Genomic DNA, 23,422 nt, shown 5'->3' with positions numbered 1-23,422 from the left:
ATATCAGTATGAACTTGCTGCTGACCTTTTATGAATTTTAATATGTGGCTGTGCAGTGTGCTTTACAGACTGGTGTACGCAAACATCTCTAGACCCCTGTAGGAAAATCAAATGAAGGGTCAAGGAAAATGAAAAAAAGAACTAGAAGTTTTGCACCATGCTGGTTTAGAACAAAGGAAGCATTAACAACAACAAATGGCTATTTTTCAAATTTCATTTCCTTACAGCATTTTATGAATCCTGGGTTTTCATGAGGACTGAAGCCAGGTTATGAGTGGGCAACAACTCACTGGTACTGAAAACAGGCAAACAAATGTGATATGTGTTTTACATTAATTATTTGGTGAAGCAGGAGTTCCTGGAGTGCACAATATTAGTATAACTGTATATTTTACATGTATCAAATTGTGCCTGGAGCCTTAGCTCTTCCACATAGGAAGTGTGTGTATAAACTAGATTACATAAACAAATTAGAAATCCCGAGCTGTCTGAACATTAGCATATGTAGGAAATGCTCAGCTGGATGGGTAACCATGTATTTTGGAGACTGAGCATGTACACAGTATTTTTTCTATATATAGACATTTCATTCTGCAGTGCAACATAAGGTTTCTTTTCACTATAGGTGTTGATCTTGTGAATAATGTTTGATCATTTCATCTAATTTTGCACTGCCTGTTTGCTTTGCATGTAACAGATGCAAAAGTTACTGATAAAGACCTATGGGAATAAATATTTTGTTTAGCAATACCATAGGTTAATCTCTCAACTGTGATTAATTCTGCACATGTGAGTGAACAAATTCTGCACGTGTGGGTGTAACATGACCTCTCCTGTTCATGACCTCTCTGCGTGCTTGCATGGAAAGGAAAAAAAGTTGACTTATCTGCTATTTAAATAATGAATAAATCTAAAATATTGATTTTGATCTGCTATGAAGCACCCCCTCCACACACACCTACCTCAAAGGGCTTAGCTTGTTTAATCAATTTCTTGTACTAAATGGAAAAGGGAAGGGCTTTAAATTCTGTTTGCTTTTAAAATGTGTACGAGTAGAAAATCCATAGCTCCCTGCTCCCCTGCACTCACTCACAGAGGAATATGACCATTAATTCCCCAGATCAAATTCTCAGCTAGTTTTGTGCTTCAAGACAGAATGGTTTTAACTCTCCTGTTTCAAGCATGTGAAATAACCAGGTGTTCACCACTTGGCTTCTAACTTTATGACTCTGCATCTGAACTTGAAGTGTTTTTTGCAGTAAACTGGGATGTACAGTATGTGAGCAAATATAGCAGGAATCATTGCTGGGAACAGTTCCCAGGACCAAAAAACAGTCTGTAAACAAGCCAGAGTAGGGAGTAAAAGAGTAAAGAAACCTAGAAAATGTTCCACTTGTGCTGTGATATGTATACAAGATCAATAAATCATACTATTCCACTGCAGTTACTGATTCATCCTGATTTAATTTTAAAAGGTGCAGAATTATATCTTTCTAAGACATTTACAAGAGGTTTTTAAAATGTCAAGAACTAAAGCAGAATTAACTAGTAAGAAACAGATGGGTGGACAAGGAAAGGAATTTCCAATAATAATAATAAAAAAAGTCTGACCTTTCTGTATGACGCATCTAACTCAAATTTGCCACAATTCTCTACAATCTACCAAGTATTTCCAACCTGGAAAATGCTCTGTCTCATAACACTTCTTACAAGTAGTTTATGGCATTTTAAGACATATTCCAGATAGACCACAGGGAAAATGTATTTTTATGACTTCCAGCCAGGTAATTAATGATGTTAGGCATGCACAGGAGAAAAGCCACCTGAGCTTAGCCTATGGGTTCTTTGAACAGTTGGAATATTTCCCCTCATGCTCAGATCAAGTTACAATATGGCCCACTAATCCTGCCTGCCTTCAGTAGTTTTACTGGCTGCAGTCCTTTCCTTTACTTCTTGGGTACTGTTTAGCAGTTGTCACATTTGCAATATTTCAGTGCATGGTAGAAACACTTCTTAATTAATTGAGGCTCACACTCCTTTTGAGATACGGAAAAAGAACAGGAATTATTATGTCAACCTTTGAGAAATGTATGTGCTTTTGAAGTGGAGCTGGCAACTGCTTCACAGCACACAGTAACATTACAGCAGATCTAATTCAACCTGCAGTGGTGTGTGCCACCGTTCTTGCAACTGTAAATGGTCAAGTTGCCACCAGCGCTACATTCTGCAGCATATAAATGGTACTTGGTTGTCTTTCATCTGACCATGGATTTAATTGGTTTTTATGAATTCTATGACATCTTCACAGTGCCAAACAGGGAGGTCATAAAATGTGGCTGCAACTAGCCAAGCAAAGTGAATGTCTTTGCGGGCAGTTTCAGCATCTGAAGTAAATATATATTTAAGTATGCAGATTACTTATCCAATTGCTTGGAATAGCTTCTGCAAGTGGTTATGGTCTGTTTGCAAAAATCCTTCTTAATCTGACTAATAAGACTATCACAGCTGTTTTATGAGCTAGCACGGTCTTTACAGTCAATGTACAAATCCGTAAGCTATAGATATTTTAGTAAGAGTTTCGATATGCATAGTTGCTTTTCACTTTGAATTAAACCGTTTATTAATTTTAATTATTTCCTCATCCTTGGCAAAGTGATCAAGTCTGTATGAGGGACCTATAGAGGAAGAAACTAAAAGAAGTTTCCTTCAACAAACTAACACTTTTGAATTGTGTGAGTACAAAACCCTGGAATTCTTTAAAAAATCCAAACAAATCTTTGGTTGTCTTGTTATGACTTGGTCACACCTGAATGCTTTGTTTCTTATATTTTATGAAATAATTTGTTCCTGAATGAAGGCCTAGAAGGCCAGGTTTTACCTTGGAGCCTTGGTTCATATCACACCACTGATTTGCAAGCAGAATTCTCTACTGATCTCAATAGGGAGCTCTGCTTAAAAATCTATGGTACAATATGGATCCTTGCTTGTAAACTTGAGGAAAAAAACAGTTTTATAATGAAAATGCTGATACAGTCCTGAGTACAGCAGGGTGAACAGCATGTCTGTAATAAAGATGGAGGCACAAGGCACATTCTGAAATGAAAGGAGAGCTTGTTATGCCCCAACCCCCACTCTTCATATATAAGTATCTCAATTTTAAAAGAGACAGTGTTTCATATTTTGAAATGTCCAAGCACTAATCCCTTTAAAATTAGAGTATTAGCATCTTAAAGTTTTCATAATAACTAAAAATATAAACCCTGCTGAAAGAAAATGGACTTTAATTAATGAGAGTTATTTAATAGGACATGTTGCTCTGAATATGGGGGATTAAAAGATGAAAAAGAATGTGAAAAAAATCAGAATTTAATGAGCTGCTATCTTCATCTGATTTAAGCAAATCTCATCTGCTGTAGAAAGCATTAACAATTATGAGAGTCATTTAAGTGCATCTACACAGTTTGGTACCTGAGCGCTGTCCTTTATAAAATTAAATTCTGCTGCAAATGGATATAAACTACTGTTTGAAGTTAAGGGCTTTGGCTCACCCATTGATCTTTCTCCTTCAACACATAATCAAGCAAAATTATTATAAAATAAACTGACAAAGGGTTCTGAAGAAAAACCATAAACTGATAACCTTTGCCAGATGCCCTGGTTTGAATTAAGCAAATACTGCTTGCAAATCAGTTTAGATTTTTGATAGGGATTTCTTTTTCCTTTGAGCTTTGCAGCACTACATGCAGTCATAACACAAAAAGATTCGCTGGTCCAGAACCTGTTCTGTAAAAGTGTGAACCACAGAGGGTAAGAGTCTATTTGTTTTCATCTGCCTATAGTACTTCAGAAAGCATCATTTGCCTGGAATTTTGCTTCCATAAACATTGCCATTTCAAATTTAAAAAACCTGGATTATAATAACCACATCCCTAAATACATACATACTGGTATATAGTTTTTCCTATTCCTTATGTACTACTCCTATTTGTATTTCTCAGAGTAGTCTCTACCCTGATCAAAGTACAATAAAAATATGTATTGATTGGCTTAACAATAAAGAATCAATTAATAATGATCTCAGACAGGTGATAGCAAAATGTATTTTTTTACCTGCTTTTCAGTGAAACCCATGAACAGATGCATTGAATATAAAACTCTATATGCCTATGGCTTCCAGACTCTATCATCAATTAATAATACTGCATGGGGAACAATGTCAACTTGAATTTTCTTTTCGCATTTCTAATAAACTCCAAAAATAAATGGCATGATTCTGACTCTGAAATATATGGCATCTTTTAGAACTCACTGACAAGAAGTTAGAAAAAAGTATGTTATTATTGCTCCCTCTCTCCATACCATTATTAGAGGGTTTTGAGGAAAAGTCTATGGGGAGTGCAGTTAATGCATTTGTTAACTTTTTGTTTTGTGTTGTGCTTTATGTTTCCACCAGCAAATAATGATCATGGAATGCACCCTGGCTTACTGCTCTCAATAATATATAATTGTAGAAACTGTAAAAAAAATCCCCAACCAAATCAAACCAAAACCCTTTGGTTTTCTGTTTAATTCTAGACACCCTACATGCTACTGTAAAGCTCTATGCTATGATGCTAATTTCCCCGGAAACTCACAGAAGAAATTGGTCTGTAATGTAACAGATACATATTTTGCCTTGCTTCAATAAGTGGAAAGCAAAAGAAGTCAGATCAGTTTATATTCAAAATGTACTGAAAAGTTGATGGCAACATGCTAAAAGAACCGAGTTGTGTTCCCAGTTGTTAAAACAAAAAAACCCAGTTCTCTCATCTGTACCAATGTCTCTTTAGCTTTATAAGACTCACAATCATCTGTGACATTTAGGCTTTTTGTGTTTGCGCACAGTGAATTTACAAAAATAACATCACTGCCATCCTTGTGGGACTCACTCCACAAAGGCTGTAGCAATCACTTCTGATTCCTAACAATTGGAGATCACCGTGTTTTGATGCAGCACTATTTTTCTGATCAATAAATCACTAGCTTGTAAGGAAAAAATTAAGTAAAAATATTATTACTAAGCTTGTAGGATAGTTATTTCTAAAATTATTTTTAACAGTGTCTCTAGATGAAAAACAAGACAATTTGACAATACTTTTTTTTTGTAGGAAAATGGTTGTTTTTTTCCCCCACAAAAATAATGCTGCTTGCTATGACTGCACTCTCCCATCTATATCTTCAGTAATAAGACCACTCTGATCAGGGTCTCTCACGTTATTAATTGGTTTCTATTTCTTTGTCTAATCTTTAGCACTGGCACATCAGTATAGGGATATGGTTATGCCCCTGGGGCAAAGTGAAAGCAGTGAATTACAGTTAGTGCCACAATCGTAAATGTGAATACTTCCAACTCCACCCCAGGGCGGGTGCCACTATTGACCCTCCCTAGCCATGCCACTGCACTGGCACTGCATTCAAATGCAGTTCTAAAGAATGCAGCTAAACCTCAGGGCTTTCAACCATCTACACCTCTGATGATCTGGAGGCAAATTAAAATGTATGTGCTTTATATTTATCATGCTTGTAATATTCACTAGCAGTCTCACTTGTTTAACATATCTAAACAGATATCTTCTTTATCATAATAATTAGCTAGAATGAATATACCACAGACACTCCTTTAACTTACCAATATACAATTAAAATATATGGAACTGATTTGCTAAAACCAAGGATCTACTTTTAATTATATGAAAAATTTGCTAACTATGGCATTTTATGCAATTCAATCCAGTCTAATTGCCCCAAGAATGCTTAGGAAGAACGACTTAAACTTCTACTTTCAGCTCTTTTGCATGCTATCTTACTTTATGGCATATAAAAAGCATGCCACAGACAGCTGATGCCAAGTTGATTGACCTACTCTGAGTTGCACCGTTAAAGATTGTAAACAGAAACTAAAGATACAATAGGATTAGGAGAAAAGCAATAACCCTTCACACTTATTAGCAGCTTTTCAAAATTATGGTCCCCTGTTTACAGACTGCAGTTAACCCAAAGTCCTTTAATATGCATTATGCTATGGATACAATACAAGAAGCTTGGGTAGGATTTAGGTGCCATTAGACAAACAGTGTTTGAGAAAATGAAGAACCCATCTCTTACTTGAGCATCTGGGACTCACTGCATGGCTCCTGATATCCAATGAGACAACACAATCAGAGGCGATGAATCCCAGATGTTAGACATAGGTCATGCTCCATAGAGCTGGCAGATCACAATGTGGGAGAAATAAAACTAATTTCTAAGTTTATTGGGGTGAGTGGGGGTACAGCTTTGGCTGGATAAGGAGACAGCATATTTCTGGTCTGCCTAAATGTTTGCAAGGGATAATGTGAATGATTCCTCAGGCACTGTGGTCTCTGTGAATGCAAAAGTTACCACTTTCATGTGAAAAACATGCAGCATGCTAATGGAGCTGCCAATTGCCTATTTAACAACTCAGAGCTTTGGTATCTAGCACCCAATGGTCATAACTAGCTTTAAGAGCTGAAAGCTTGTAAAGGGGAACTCCAGCTCCAATCCAGTTGTTGAATAAAGTCAGGATGAGGCCAACCGTGGTGCAGCAATCTCAGCAACCTAGGTTGTGTGTAGACAAAACAGGCTCCTAGGAATTTGGCTGTGAATTGATGCTATAATGAAGTCCTACATAGACTCTTGCTTTCTCGTACTTAAATCTGTTCTGAAAATGCTTGGCGGTCTTTTGGGGGTGAATCTCATATACTTCATTGCCTTCTGTGGGTCAGACATGTATGAATCAATACTATCGTGAAAAAATTTATTGTCCATTCATGCATGCTGGAAGTTGTTTAAATCGAAACATTTGAGTTTAAATATTTCAGTACTACAATAACTTGAAAAGAAAGAGCAATTAACTCTACATGTCTTCAACAATTAACAAACTCTGTTAGTTGCATTATTAGCTTCTATATTTATCACAGATAGAAACAAAAAAACCTCAAAACCTCTGATCTGAATAACGCTGAATGCTGAGAAGGTTTACAACTGAATGTACACTTGGCACTTGAGACCTATTTCTATTTGTAATATTTATGGTTGTTCCAATAAATTAATAACTTCATAACCTGTGCAGATTTCTATGTGACAGTCTATTTTATTTATTTTTGCAGAAAATTTTAATTCAACTAAAATTGACTAAAAAAGAATCACAAAAATAATTACTTCTATTGGATGGGATTCTCCTAGCAAGCAGATTGCATTTGGGGAAAGGGTCAAGATAGGGAAGGAAGAAACTGACAGAAATTTTACAAAGCTTTATTGAATCTGAATGACACAAGATGCAATTTACCCTGCTGCAGACATGTCCCCATATCATTCACTTGAAACTCTTTTTTAAAATTGCTATTAAAGGCTTAGGGTGGGGCTCAAAGTCTTGTGCATAGCTACTCTGTACTGGGTTGTAGAGCATCTTTATTCAGAATCAAAGACAGTAGGTAGCTGTGAAAACAATGAAAAGCTGAAATTTGGAAATATATATTAAAAAAATGGTCTAACTGGTACCTGTGGCAAAACTGTTGAATGATATTACCTGTGTAAGGATTGTAGGGAAATTGTTTCAATATATTTATGATATTCTTTCTTTTTAACATATTGTCCAATTTGAAAAACTACAGGTTCATAATTTCAAAAGCACCAAAACTTAAGGACATGAGTCTCTCTGAATTCCAGTGCATCCTATTTTAATTGAAATCCTATTTAATTGAAATAATTTAGGAGCAAGGAATTGAGAAAATTCAACAATACAAACACTTCTAGGATGCAGAGAGTATAGGCATCTGAGACTTAATTTTTAATTTTTCATGCTTTATTACAAAAGAATTTGTGGGAGGATCAGATGGAGAGAAGTTTCTTACATCCATCTGAAAAATAAAGAGAATGCAGTATAAGACGGGCAGTGCCACAGATTTTCCCCTTCCCACTCTCTCATTTTATTAGCACAAGGCCTTTATAACATTTTTTAGCCTAATTAGACTTTGTTACAAAAGGCCACCTGGAAACTGCTGCTGAGCACCGATTGACTCAAAAAGCTCCACACTGGCACTGGCAGTGCACTGACAGTGCCTTGCTAAGGGGAAAATAACCTGGAGATGTTATATCATGACAACTGTGCCCCTTTCAAAGCTATCACGATACTTGTCAATCTATCAGCAGGACACAAACTAGCTACGAGAAGGAAGGAAGTTATACCTTCCAAAGAATTTCAAGATTTCCAAATCCGATATGCAAATCAGAGTGAAACCTATACATTTCAAAAATTTCCACAAAGCAAAATTTTAATCAAGATACTTAATTTTAGCAGAAAGATCTTACTTTTACTTTTTCAAATGTGTAGCATGTTATGACATATAAAATAAAGTAAACAAGTACACTGAAAAATTACTTGAAAACAAAAAATTGAAAAGTTTTCTTCTGAAAATGCTGAAAAGATCTGTAATCATTGTTGCAACCTCCTCCACCTCCACTCTTCTTCTGAAACAAAATATCAAATTGGATTTTGTTTTGTTTTTTTCTACCCTGTGGTGTCAAGTACAGGTTTCAGTAAGTGAATGAATTACGTGGTATCGATGCATTCAGAACTGAAAGACATTATAATAGCTTGGATAGGTTCTATATATTTTGCCATTTTGGAAATTTTGGCAGAAGTACATATTTTCAGCAGAACTTGGTTCCAGTGAAAGTTCTCTGGCCAATTTGAATTAATTCATGAACAGTGGCCACAACTATTCTTCATATAGTCTCTGGGTCTTTCATGTGGGGAGGAGGGGCTAAATATACAAATGTATTTAAAATGTAGGGAAGTGCCTAGTAGAAATGATACATGTGATTTAGTCGAAATGATTCATCCCTTTAATTCCCTTTGACTTTTAATAGGGTTTGGTGCCTAATTTGTTTAGGTGCTTTTGCAAATCTACTTGGTGCCTATTTATATTTTCAGGTAGCAAACAAACCTTTAGGAACCAGGGCTTAGAAGCATAAGAACTGCATGCCTGTAAGGGGCTCAGGAATAGGTACCTTTTTAAAAAAGGGTCCTTTTGGTAGTCTTTCATAAAAGGGCAGATACACTTTGGACTCTCATTAATGCACTATTGCAATGTATAACTCTTTGCAAGTAAACAATACATATATTCCAAGCTCTTATTTGACCTACTGCAGCGTCTATTTGGATGTCACCAATGACCCCTCACAACCATCTTCATGTCTTTGTTATTTCATATCCAACTATACCATGTAATTCACTCACTTGCTGAAACCTGTGCTTGACACCACAGGATACAAAATAACATAGAAACAACATCTTTGGAACATTAGGGGTTGCTCAGTGTTGCAAATATGCCGAAGAACTGCAAAATTAGTTTTGCTCTTTCGGTAGTTAGATCAGGCTTGATCAATTTTTTCTTTTTCTTTTCTCTTTTTTTTTGGGGGGGGGGGAGGGTGGTGGGTGTGCAAGCTCAAAAATTGGCCAGAAATCAATACAAAACACACAGAAGACCCACCAAATGAAAGAAATATCATGATGTAGGCTGGGAGGTTATTTACAAGTATCTGTTGGGTACCTCTTTGAAATCCTGGATGAAATGTAGGGTGCCTGGCTGAAAATATACTCATCTTTTTTTGGCTTATGAAGGAGGATATAGGGTCCATTTCAGAATATATCCTATACGCAGAATAAAAATAAGTGGCCTGACATAGCTCAGCAGCACGTTCCAAACCTTTACAGGGAACCCACAATAAGGAACGTAACCAAAGAACTCTTCCTAGCTTACTTAGCTTGCTTTTTAGCCAAGAAATATCTCTAGCTGTCCCCCACGCAAGCACCTTTGAGACGTACAATGAAAAGTAACTTATATGAAAAGTACCTGTTTCTCAGACTCCCTGATACTGAAACCTGTGTTCCCATGAGAAAATTCTATAAATACCTGGTTGTAAACTTGGAAGGAAATACAATAGCCTGCTTAGAGGCCCTAAACCTCTTTTGGGAAGGACACAATATACATCTAATACATAAATAAAGAAATAGTTATGACAGAGTTATTGAATTTAGATAATCTAGTACTGGAGAAACTGTTCTGAAAACTTTACTTATGCTTAAGGCATACAAATGATAAATTAAACCCCGGTTTCTCATACAGGGATCATGAAAAGACTTACAGATCAGAAACAGCTCAGCATGATGTTGGAAGTAACAATTATTTTTCCATATATCACAGAGCTTGAAGAATGAGTAGCCAAAAGATATCCCTGAAGTGAAGAGCTTAGAAGGCTACAGAAAAGGTGGGACAATTACAGAGAGAATGAAGATATCCAGAGTTGCAAAAATTGCTTGGGAGGCCTATAAAGCTCACATGCTTAAGGGCATAAGAGGGATTCAGGGAAGATGCTTCCTCAGTGAGTGGGTAAGTATATAAGTGCACATTTACAAGCTACTTTCACTTTTACTGAAGGATCTAGATACTGGCCTGGATTCTCCAAAAGTCTGAGCCAATATAGGAATTGCTACATTGCCTTAGTTTTTACATATTATAGTTGTGATGCTCTACCTACCAGGGAGTCTGATGCCTCCACAGTAAATGCTTCCTATTAAAATATGTCTATTTTAATTCCAAGAATAAAGGATTCCATGAATAAGTGCAATGAATCTATGTGCGTCTCTTTGCTCTTGAAGCATTAGAATCTTTGCAAAAATTTCAGGCCATCCTATTGCAATATGTAGTTTGGGCTTAACCTGGATACATTTTAATCCTGACCCATTGCTTTCCTACTCCTCTGTTAGGTCTGCTATCCCCAGGTTTCTTGGTATTTTGGTGTCAGTTTTAAACATTTCTGGAAAAGGCCCTTTCCTTTTCAGGAAGCTTGATAGAGTTTTAGGGAAAAGTGATGGCACTGTATAGAGATTTACTAAAAATAAAAATAAATACTGGATTAGTAATATGTCAGTCTTGAGAGTATTACTTATTAGGCAAAAAAGTGGAGAACTTCTGCAACACTTTACAATGGGAACTTCTTCAATTTCAATCTATCTAGGTTTTCAGAAAATTAAAATATAAATTAAATTTACACAGAATGGCAATAATCAGTGAAAATACCTCCACTTAATTCATCTGATTACTATTATTGTTTGGTATTGCAACAGACAGAAAACAATGAGGAAATCTATCTAGTGACACTCAAAATGAAGTATAATACCATGTCACTAATAAGTCCATCCTAGCAAGAAACTTGCTACCAATGCTGGGATCCTACAATCTTTGTTAAAGAAATCTAGTGCCATGTAGTAAATTAACTTATATTTTGCTTTAACATGTTGTACATCTTTGTCTGTTATAGATTAGATTTAAATGGCTAGAAATATATATCTGAAAAAGGCTAATACAGCCAGATCCCTCAAAATTGCTCTCCTTTGTCATAAATGATGCTTTCCCACTGTCTTTTCTCACACACTTCTTCCCACCTCTCCTGTAAATTGCCTTTCCTTGTATCATTATTGTTGTAATTACTTTAAGAAAATCAGTAAAAGAAAAAATTCTTTGACACAAAGAGCATTCCAACAGGACAAAACTACCCCGCTGTGTCAGAATACAACACAAAGCTGCACTGGGTAGGGTTTTGTTGATTATTGACTTGGTAGCTAGAAAAATGAAAAAAAAATGTATGTAGCAATCTGTTTGATGATATGTTGTACTCTCCCTTCTGGGGAAACCTGAACATGCCCAGAGGCTGCAAAGGGCACCTTCCCAATATATCCTGCACAAATAGTCTCTGTAAATCTCAAACAAAACTAAAGATGGCTTACTTCCTATCTGGTCCTCATATCTGGTAGAAGTCTGTGCTTCAAAGATGGGATCCCAAGTCTTCTACCGCTTGAGTGTAAATTTAGTTTGTGGTGAAGTGTCTGAAAGTAACTGTTTTTGATGGGTGTGAAAGATTTGGAGTTTTCAGTTTAATTCATTGTGGAACAATGTCTACATCAACAAGTAATCATATGTGGCTGGAACAAACAAATTACTGTAGGTCAAACAAACGGTCCATGTTTGAAACTTGACATACTGATTGGTACTCTCAGTAGAGAGGTCAAGCGCCCGGTGAAGGAGATGGCATCTCAGATGGTGTCTTCTGCAAGACAGAACTGAGGCACAGGGTAGGCTCTGTCAGAAATCTGGCACTTATGGCCAAGGCACAAATGAATTGAGGGGCTCAGTCTCCAGGGCTGTGAAAGGTGACACCCTTCACCAGTACTAAAGTAATAAAAGAAACAAAAATTGTAGTACTCAATTTGACCAACTGTAATAACTGATCATATACAATAACATTTCCATGTTATCAAATACCTCCAATCACAGTCGCCTGCCACTATGCTTTGCTTACGTATCCATACATAAAAAGAAGGGTTGCCCAGCTTCTATCTAGGGGTTTATATATAATATAACAGGACAGGCAGTTGAAAAAAATGTTCAGGGAATAGGACTTACCAAAGGAAGACTGGTGCCTCCACTCCTGTGGAAAGAGGTCACCTTATTCATGGCACAAAACATAGGCTGTTGTATTCGTATTGTCTGATTAATTTCCATTCTTGGACTTCATAAATACTCAGTGTGTTTATCCTGGTTCCATTGAAGTCAGTGGAGTTTTGCCAATAACTTTAGTGGAGCCAATATTTCAAACTCAGTTCTGTTGAGACATGGCTTGCAAAAGAACGACATTTTCAAAGTGATGTTTCTGGCTATTTTTTAAGGTTTCTGTCCTTGCTATATTTCCTTTTCTTTGTCATTACAAAGTTCCCCTTGGAAAGAAATGAATCCCTGCACCCTGGTAATATGCAACAGTTATAGCAATTCAAGTTTCATTTCTGACTAGCTGATCTATTTTAGGACATTAGGGTTTAATAACAGTTAATGCTTAGACATATCAAAGAAAGAAAATCTCTCATAATAAAATTCAGGCATGAAATTGGTCCAAGATTTAGCTACTGCTGTACCTAGTCTTTCTCTATTTTATTAGTTTTGCATTAACTTCTTTGTCCTTATCTAAATTTTCCCCTATTATTTAGTTATAACCTCAACCACTATTGCAATCACTTATTAAGCACATCAGGGCACATGTCTCTTTTTAGATTGGGTAAAAGATTCATTTTCTTTATTATTGCCATCAGACTAAACTATCTGCCTTCCTAACTACTAAAGTAGGAAAGTGAAGTGTGATGTAGAATGCAGAGCTTTGCTTTGCTATACGAATCAGTTATGTAGGACCAGTGACTTTTTCTCTTTTCAGCTATTCTGCTCTCCATTGACATATCAAAGTCTGACTACAGCTTTTCTTTTATACTAGTACTCTTCTATTCTTATACTTTATCTCTACTGCTACAAGCAGAAAACCATTATTGGAATTCAAAACATGTTTTTCAATGAGCCAACACTATGATTCTTGGAGACTTTTCAGAGTTCCCTCGTTAGAATGCAGTAATGGAGTAAGAAACAACACTTTTTGTTGAATTTAGCCAGAGGGAATGTTAGCTGTAGCAGTCAGTGCTGAAATGTCACAGAGTATACTTAAAATATGATTTAGTTTTGGCTAAATGTCTGGAAAGGAATAATTTGGCATCAAGTAAAAGAAAATAATATATTCTGAGTGAGTGTGAATATCTCCAGCTTGCTACAGCCATCACCTTTCCTCCGCCACATTAGTCCAATGTGTTCTGTTCCTAAAGAAACTCAAGGGAAAGTAAAAAATATTCGGGTATATTTCAAATTGCTCATTTCCCCACAAAATAGAGCATTTGCCCTAATTGGTCTTGCTCTGAAGCCCAGTTAAAGTCGGGGAAGTCTTTTCATCAACTTCAGTGGGGTTTGGATCAAGGTCATAATCATTAGAGGCAGGTGCATATTCAGAGTAAATTATTCATTTAATGAATTTCCCTTCTTCTTCTGTTTGCAAACTATCTGTGAGCAATTTACAATTTTCTCAGATTTACTGAAGAAGAAATCCTGGCCTATGGCTGTCCCTAAGCAGTTAATTTTGACTACTCAAAATTCAAACTGCTGTTTATTTCAGAGGAGGGGGATGGGAAAGTGAGGGCAGACACAGGAGCTGAAACATGTCAGATGGAAGGTTTTCTACGTTTTGACTCTCCGAATCAGGTTGCTGACATAATATCCTCTTTTTTAAGCTGAAAATTCACTGAATACCATTACCAGCAGTAAGCCAGTTTCCTAGATTTTTCACTGAATGCCAAGGCAGAGAGGGAACAGACAAAGACCAAGTGAATGTGTGTAAAACCTCAAAGACCTGGATAACTTATTCTCATGTTAAGCTTTCAGTCTCTATTTGGCAACAGCAATTCTTTGGGAGTAGTTATGCCCTTTATGCTGTACTCACTGATAAGTGTTCATCCTGGCCCCCAAAAGCTAGCCATACACTAGAAATAAAAAAGAAAGAGCATCCTGTTCTCTTACCCTCTGGTGAATTCAACTGCACTGCAGCAATATGCTGTGTATGTACAAGCACGATTATATTCAGGCCCAGTGATAAAGAAAGACGGAATTCCTCTTCAACCCACTCATAAGAATGACCATGTATTTGTCTACATAGCTCATTATTTATACTGAAACGTGGGGTAATTACAGCTGTAGACCTGAACTTTGGGCCCTAGTCCCATCTCTGCTACAGACAGACACACATAAAAGTTTAAACATGCCGTTTCAAGAAAAAGCTAGCACAAGAATAGCTTATTCTCCTCAGAAGAAACATCTTTGCCTCTCTCTTGGAAGAAATGTATGCATTTCATTCCTGTGAAAACTAGGGTAAATATCCCTTTACAGGCCATCTACCTTATTTACAGGCCATCTGCATTATTTACAATTTGAGAGATTAATAAGTGCACAGAAAATAACACTAAGCACAAAGCTTCCTTGAACAACCTAAGAAAGGCATCTTTTTGTATGCACAGTAAAGTTAATGTTAGACATTTCAGCTATATCTAAACATAGGAATATACTTTAAAAGATTACAAAGCCAAACAAATTCAGCACAAGGGGGAAAACATTTTTTTGAATAAGCAATTACTGCACAATTGGAGACAAAAGGCAGGGTTGACAATTGTTTGGATGTTTTAAAGGTCCAGGAATTAATTAGCACAGTGATAAAATGTCATGATTATCCTGGCAGGAAAGTACTGACGGGGCAGAAGCGCAGAGGACAAAAGTGAAAAAAACGCTCAGCAGCATCGCTGGTGACAAAGTGCTGAATCACAAAAGCTTTGATTTCAGTGATATTAAAATACAGCATCAGAAGCTTGTGGCACCACAACATCAAAGGAGATGCCCTAAAATGTATAGATTACTTATTTATAAAGGTGTATTTTTAGTATCCAGTCAGTAAGTTTCCCAGGAGATTTTCACATCCAGAGAGATTCAAAGGGAAACTTAAAAGAAAATCTGCTCAAGGGGTGCAAAATTTTGACCAGGGTTTTAGCTTACGAAGAAACAATTCACTGGTAATAGGACTGTCCCATTAGGGTCCCTGATTGCCATAAAATTTCAATTCGCATACTGCCTCTTTGTTGCCTGTTTTACAAAATACTTTTTAAAGGTAATTAAAATCATGTTGTCTATGTTTTTAACCCATTTTTACTTTTTAAAAGGATATTTGATAGTAAAATATGTGCCCCAGGGAAATGGAAAATGGACACATTTGTCTTCTAAGAGAAAATCATGCTGCTTTCAAAGTGCATAGCCTTTCAATTTGCAGACACATTCCTTTGTTCCAGATCATTTTTACTCAGATTTCTTAGCAGAGGCGAGCCCAGTTAGAAACTCACTCTCCTTCCCTTTTGCCCATACACTGGAAAAATAGTGAATATGGCCTTACCTTTCAACAGAGTCTGAGCAATACAGTATGTTACCTAATTTTTTGCAGGAAAAGATAAAGAATTGCATTTAGCAATAATGAATTTCTCTTAAAATTTATATTTAAAGCATTTTCATTTGAAAGGATATAGCATCTTTAGTGTGTGTGTGTGTGTGTGTGTGTATAATCTTTTTGAACTTCCCCGGCCGACATATCACAGTTGAGATGCAATCGCGTTAGTCACGGCACTCTGCATGATGCCAATGCTGTACTGAGCAGCATGCTATTAGGAAAGGGTACATCAGCAGGCTGCAGTACTGACTAGGCCCTCCCATGCTGTGACTATCTATATGCAAACACCATGCCCACTGTCACAGCACAACAAGGGAAAATGCTAGGGAGCTATTTCTGTAACAACGGGAGCACTTATTCCTCCTCAACTTGACCCCTGCTCTGTGTGGTTATTGTGGTGATGTGTTTCGGATGTGATGTATAATAGCAGGAAAGCACTGAAGCATCAGACCAGGAAATTAAAAAGGATCCCATTCACACAAAGAAATGTTTAGTTAAGTTTGAAAAGCTTGGCTCAGATGGTACCTTGATGGACCATTTGTTACATCTTTACTTATTAGTGTCCATTTGCATTTGTTTTTTTTCAGACTCTGTTTGCTGTTGATTTTAAATGATTCCCAGAGTTCCTCTGCATTCCACCTTAGATTCTGAGAGGCAGCACTCATATTTGGAAGCACTAGGGTCCTTAAAGGAACAGCCTATTACAATACACAATAGTAACTATGTTTCTACGATTTATGAAAAGAAAGCAATATGTGCCTGTTTCGGTGCCTGTCGTTTGCCTACCAATGGTGCAGTGCTCCCCATTCCAGCCCTCTCTGCATTCACATTTCCCATCTTTACAGGTTCCATGCTCCGTGCAGCGGGGATGGCACACACGCTGGTCACACGCCACTCCTGTCCATCCTTCTTCACAACGACATGCTCCGCCAATGCACACACCATGAGTGCCACAGTCCACAGAACACACTTCTAGGTGGATAAAAAAATAAAAGGATGATTACAGCTGAATACTGTCATTGTGAACTGGGCAAAGGAGCAGTGGGAGCTTAAGATGAAAAGTAACACAAATTGGCACCTTGCTCCTGTAAACTATATGCTGTCAGCCCAGCATGCTCATATTCCCACCAAAACCAGCCTCCCTCCACCCCTGTTTTTATTAAAAGAAAATAACAAATTCCACAACCTGAATGCTGCACTGACAGGTCCAAAGCTGACTTCTTTGTTCAGTGCAAATGAGTTTTCCCATACAACTCCATTCACATGCTTCAGGCCTGGCATGAAGATATAATTTCTACGGGTAAGACTGTAATTCTATTTCTATGGCCTCATCTGCATGTTACACTTAAGGCATGATTAACTGGTTAATCACGCCTTAAGTTGTGACCCAGCTATACATTCAATCAATTAATGGCATGATAAAACAAGCAATAAGCCACAAAGTTATTCCAGAAAAATGGTAATAACTTTGGGGCTCGTTCTCATCATGCTATTAATCGAACGAAGGGGCCCCCAGCCATAAGGACACACCATCTTCTGCAAGCCCCTCTGCTGATGAAACTATTAGTGGAGCCAGGGTTTCACATCCTAGAGCTCTGTTAGCTGACAGGGCTTGCAGTGGGGCCAGTGTTCCTCATACTGCCCTGGCTGGGAGCCTCATCAGCTGGGGAACTCACAGTAGTGGGACCACACTATCTGGATCCTGGGCTCCCCCTGCATCAGCAATAAGGCATGATAGGATCTAATGCTCAATCCCATAATCACGCCTCCTGCCATGCAAGCGTGGTATGACAGGACGTGTGATTGTCTGGATCCTGCATCAGATTCTTTACCTGACGGGCCCTAAGGTTTATTCAGAGCTAGCGTCTTCTGCTGAAATGGCCAACAAGGGGGATAATTATGGTTAGTGTTTGGGAATGGAAATGTGTAAGTTAACTCAACTGAGACAACACCAACCCACTTCATTTGGGGTCATTCAAAGCAGATCTTCATTGGGTTTCTGAGAGTGCTGCCAACTAGTATGCTACACTCACTTGCTCTCATTCAAAGCATGTTCAAGAGTTAGATAGCACAGCCAGTTTAGTGCTGTCCTAAGTATAAGCTAGGAAACATGACCTAAAGATAGAAAGCCTGGAAGCAATTATTGGTGTGTGTGTTGGGGGTTGCTTCATTGATGGGCTAGGACATGCACTGAACGTAAGTGGATACATGGGGTGTGCTTCTTGGCAGTGCTGTTGGAAGACAGCATAGACATGCCCTTGGAATCCAGGGGAGAGCGGAAATAGCAACGCTGGGTGTAGAGCTCTGTCGCACCTATAGCCAATCCCGAGTCATCCAGTCTTACCACCAACATCAGCATAATATTGAACTGTGCCAGTTACAATTGTAGAAAAACTGTCATGTTTTCTGCCTCAAGTATTAGCCGTGAAATGGCTAGTTAAATTCCCAGTCATGAACTTTTAGAGCTGATGAGAACACAAAGCAGAAAGAACCCGTCATGATATTTACTTGCCCCATCCAGAATTCAGTGCTGGTGCAATAACCTCACATTAACGTAACGGCTAACTGGCTCGGGCACAGGTAAGGAATTAAAGAACAGGTCCAAAGTACTATTTCACAGAATTCTAATCTGAAAATTCATATTATAATACAAATAAAAAGAAAAATTCCAGGAGATATAATATTTTAAATTATTGTTTTTCAAATAAACTATTCAGTGTTTCATCCAAATTGTAAGTTGATCTTCCTGACTTCTCTGTTGTCACGAGTACAAAGTTCCAGGGACATTCAGCTAATTGCATCACTAGGCAAGTTGGATGTTTTGTATTTACTCTGCAGATATCTCTTGATGTGAAACTAATTGCTTAGATTCTTTTTCTGTTTGAACTGCCAAAGAGAAGAATTTTCATTATAATGGTTTTTTGCTGTTCTATGACTTTTTATGAATGAGTAGTACATACAAGGTTCTTTCCAACTCTAAAGTGTTTTGAAAATATTAACAGGTTATTGCCTACAAATGCAAAGCCTTACATTAACAGAAAGAGACACTATCACAACCCACACAAATTTCAGTCTGGGAACAGTAACATTACATTTCCTAATTCCAAGCTCCTAGCCCTGCACTGAAAATGCTATAGTACATAATATTTAAGGAATAGCTACTTACCCATAGTAACTAGAGTACAATATACTGTATTTACTCAAATATAAGATGAGGTTTTCCCCCCAGTCAGCATGGGGGGAAGCCCCTTGTCTTATATTTGCATACGAAGAGGAGGGGGGAGCAAGAGCCTGCAGGCCCTCTAATGCTGGCCCCTTTGTGGGGGGTGTAAGTTGCAGGGGGATCAGGAAGTCTTCAGGGGAAAGAAGTGGGTGAGGCAGAGGGCAAGGGGCTGTAGCAGTGGGGTGGGTGGGATACAAGAAAGCTCTCCCGTATTTAGATTCTATCCCTGAAAAATTGTAACAAATGGATAAATTTTCTATATACAGAATGTAATTATTAGGGGGTTGTCTTACAGTTAGAGTCATCTTATATTCAAATAAATATGGTAAATGACTTCACTGTCCAAACACTGAAAGAACAATTTATATTTCATGTAAATTATTTGTATTTTAGGTTCTTCCTTGACATCAGAATGTTAAACAATACAGTAAATGGGAAAGAAAGATTACCACAAATCCAGGCAGAAATATTTTTCTTACCAACAGAGCAGTCAGGACCCATCCAGTTGGGATCACAGCTACAGAGGCCTGTGTCAGAGAGGTAAGTACCATGCCCACTACACTGGTCTGGGCATTGTGCTCTGGGAAGCTCACAGGTTAGGCCACCCCAACCTGGGCTACAGAGACATTCGCCATTCACACAGACACCATGATTGGAGCAGGTTGGATCCAAACAATCAACTAAATAAAGAAAACAAAATACATTTTGTTTGAAAAGGGTCAGTTCACCCAACATACCATCTGGATGATACGGTTTGAGAGATCAGCGTTCTATGATGTGTATATTGCTGAGATGAAGGACAGTACTGTTATATTGTGAAGTAGAGTAGGACTTAGATTTTTCATATCTGGGAGGTTTGCAACCTGCTTAATTCACAATAGATTGTTGAATTAAGAATGAGCCACTCAGCTGATTGCTGCAGCTTTTATTTCAAAGAGTACTGCTTCCCCACACTGTTGGAGTCCTGCGCTGTTGATCAGAGAAGTAGTACCCTTGAAATAAAAGTGGCAAATAGCTGGAGTGCCTCAGCAGTCCCCCCACAGCTGTCTGCTCTGGCTATATATACCCCTGACCAGTTTGCAAACCCTCATTTTTACAGGGTTTAGGAACCTCATCCTATGAAGAATCTGGATTCTACTCTATAGCAAACTCCTGCAGTTGCTCTTTAAGCCACGTACAAATCAATCCTGAGAACTGGAGAGTACAAAAAATACCATTCTACCTGCTGGGACATGAATGCCAGAAGATGAAAAAGATAAAACAGAAAAGATGCATCTTAACCTGACTTTGGAAGAATAAAAGAATGAGTGCATTAAAATAACAGTGAAAATAATATTTTAAATCTAGAGGTCCACATTCAGGGCATACTTCTGTTGAATTAAACTGAAGTTTCGAAATAATTAATACAATTCAAAGCTAAATAGAAATTGAGTAAGTATAATACTTTACATGGATCCAAAATACCTTTCTTCAGAGGATTTCAAAACAATTTACCAAAACTAGTTGTTAGGAATGTTACTATCATTACTATATAACACATTATAATACAATCATACATATAATGTTATAGATATCAATATTATAGACATGTCTACATATATCCTGCATCTATAATACAGTTATAATAGAGTAATATCTGTACTGTATCCATTTTACTAAGTGAAGGAAAATGGAAGCACAGATTTACTGAGTCAAATACCCGTAAGTTAAAATTTTCAAAAACACCCATATGACTTTGGAGGACAAGTCTGATTTTTAAAAGTAAAATAGAGGCTTTATAACCTAAGCTTCACTGAGACTCCTAAGTCAGGCAGGCACCTTAGAACATTTTATTCATAGACAGTCAGTGGCTGATCTATGATTAGAACAGAAGAGTTCCAGTTTTCTGAAATCTGTTCTAGCCACTAGACCACATTCCTTCTCTTAATAGTGATAGTTACTGTTTCAACTATTTCTCAAACCAAAAAAAAAGAAAACAAAATTGTTTAAAATATTCTTTTTTGTAAATGGCAGAAAACCATCCATGTGGGTTGAGTTGCCATCTTGGATCTCACTGAGTGATGGAGTGTGCCAGCTGTATCAGAAGTGACATTTTAGTTTCAAGGTTTTTACCTTACAGCAAGTATTTGTCTAAGTGAGTTGCACTCTATTGTAAAATGTCAACCTGGAGGTTTTATAAACAGCGTTTCACTGCAGAAGTGAGGATCAAGGTCAAAGTGATGTCCTAAGTAAAATAAATTCATCTCATGACTAGTGTACATTAGTGCACAGCTGAAGAACTAAGAATGATTGGCGTTCACTCTTGAGGCTGTATGAAGTTTGGAGTGTATAATGAAAGTGATTTATCTCTCATCTTTCCCAAAGATGGCCCTTCTGAATTAAGGAAGAGAGTTTCAGTGAACCTTATATGAACAATACTTTACTTTCAAATTTTGGCTGCTCCCCTAAACACAAATTCATATCAAATGCATTATGAAGTTATAGAACATTTAAAAGTAGTATATAAATCAGATATGACAAACAAGATTGAAGCAGACACATAATAGAGATGACAAAATAGGAATTATGAAATAGGTCTGATTTTAATTCAGATTTATTTCCTATAGAAATAAATGACCATGGTATCTTTGGCAAGGTTGCTTATTATAATGTGATAGCACTGACAGGATTTTTTATCCAGTTATTTAATTCTGGAAATAGTATTTTGCATATTCCTAACTATAGGGAAAACAAAATAATTTAGTAGTCTTGGTCAGAAGAAACCTCCCAAAGTTCAGAAGTTTATTTAAAGTTACTGACATATTTTGGATTATGAAACAAGGTGGATATTTCTGGTGAACATATTCCCTTCTTGGAATTTTCACTGTTTTCTGGCAGAATCCCAAATACTTTCAAATGATAAGAAGGTCTTATCCTTATTGGTATTTTTTCTGAATCCAACAAATACAGAGATATATATAAGCAAGTATACTGAAACAAAGCAACATACAACCAGCCACTACTAACTTACTTTTTACTGTAACTAATTAAAAAAAAGATTCACTTCATTTTGCATCTGGGATGCAGATTAAGGTTCTGTTTTATTTTATATTATTTAATCCTTATACCACTTAAAATAACATTTGAAATGGTAAATCCCAACTTCATTTTTTTAAAGGGTACAAACTCATTATTTTAAATGTATTTTTCTAATCTCATAAAGCACTGGTAAATACTAGGGCTGTGTGAAGCTTTGGTCCCTGATTCGATTCGGCAGAGATTAGGCCCAATTTGGTGGCCAAATCTCTGAATCCGAATCAGGAAACACTTTAATCTCTATGAATTGAATTGGAACCCTCTGAATCAATTCAGAGAAAGTTGGAAAGATTCGGCAATTCGGACATAGACAGAGCTTTAAATGTTTTTTCTATGTAGCTTAAGGTACCAGGTGTGACTCGTGAATGCTGCAGTGCTGGGGTGGATGAAGCATCCCACGGGAGTGCAGGAGGGGTCCCCAGTATGCTTGGCAGCAGACCTGGAAGTGGAGCAGAAGCACTTCTGGTCCACTTCAGGGTCCGCCAGAGAGTGCATGGGGGTCCGCCCATGCCCCCCCATCTTGGAGACTGGTGCCTCCTGGGTCTGTGGGGGGCACATGGGGTCCCCCTGTGGCTGATCACTGAGCTGGGGAAGTGCGGGGGTGGGGGGCCTGCATGCTCCCCAGCAGACCTGGAAGTGGACCAGGAGTACTTCCAGCCCAATTCAAGGTTTTCTGTTGAGCACATGGAGGGCCCCCTTGCACTTCTGTGCGACGCTCCATCTGCCCCCACATTGCAGCATTCACGAGTCACGCCTGGTACCTTGAAGTACATAGAAAAAACATTTAAAGCTCTGTCTATGGCCAAATCGCTGATTCTTTGAATAAGCATTGACTCTTCAGATTCAGATTCAGCTGAATTGAATCAGGGACAGTGATCTGAATCAATTAATCGAATCGCTGTCCCCAATTTGGGCTGAATCCAAATTGAATATGCCTCATTTTGCACGCCCCATTTTGCACACTGCCATGGAGCTTTCAGGCAAGTATCACAACCCCTTAAAAATGGAAGCAATAATAAATGCAATGTAGAAAGAATGAAAAACACATCCCTTTTCCAGATAAATTAGCTACCTTTCCACTACCCTGAATTATGGTATATAGGCAGAGGGAAAGCAGCTGAGATTTATTATCACTGAACAAGCCTGTCATCA

The 23,422-nt window shown here is 37.6% G+C and overlaps 1 protein-coding gene across 7 annotated transcripts in view; it reads right to left on the bottom strand.

The window, feature by feature from the left end:
* Nucleotides 1-23,422, bottom strand: part of TENM2 (teneurin transmembrane protein 2) — a 1,374,704-nt gene that overhangs the window by 132,827 nt on the left and 1,218,455 nt on the right. For all 7 annotated transcript variants that reach the window (XM_019506504.1, XM_019506506.1, XM_019506505.1 and 4 more), the window contains 2 exons: nt 19,675-19,875; nt 16,759-16,944 (listed from right to left, as the gene is read on the bottom strand). In XM_019506504.1, the coding sequence (XP_019362049.1) occupies nt 16,759-16,944; nt 19,675-19,875 (387 nt within the window). The remainder of the gene's footprint in view (nt 1-16,758; nt 16,945-19,674; nt 19,876-23,422) is intronic.

This window comes from Gavialis gangeticus, unplaced genomic scaffold, assembly GCF_001723915.1.
Source record: "Gavialis gangeticus isolate Ggan-Ray unplaced genomic scaffold, GavGan_comp1, whole genome shotgun sequence".
In the NCBI taxonomy this organism is placed as follows: Eukaryota; Metazoa; Chordata; order Crocodylia; family Gavialidae; genus Gavialis; species Gavialis gangeticus.
The sequence above is the reverse complement of the archived record's forward strand: the minus strand, read 5'-3'. Positions and strand labels throughout refer to the sequence as shown.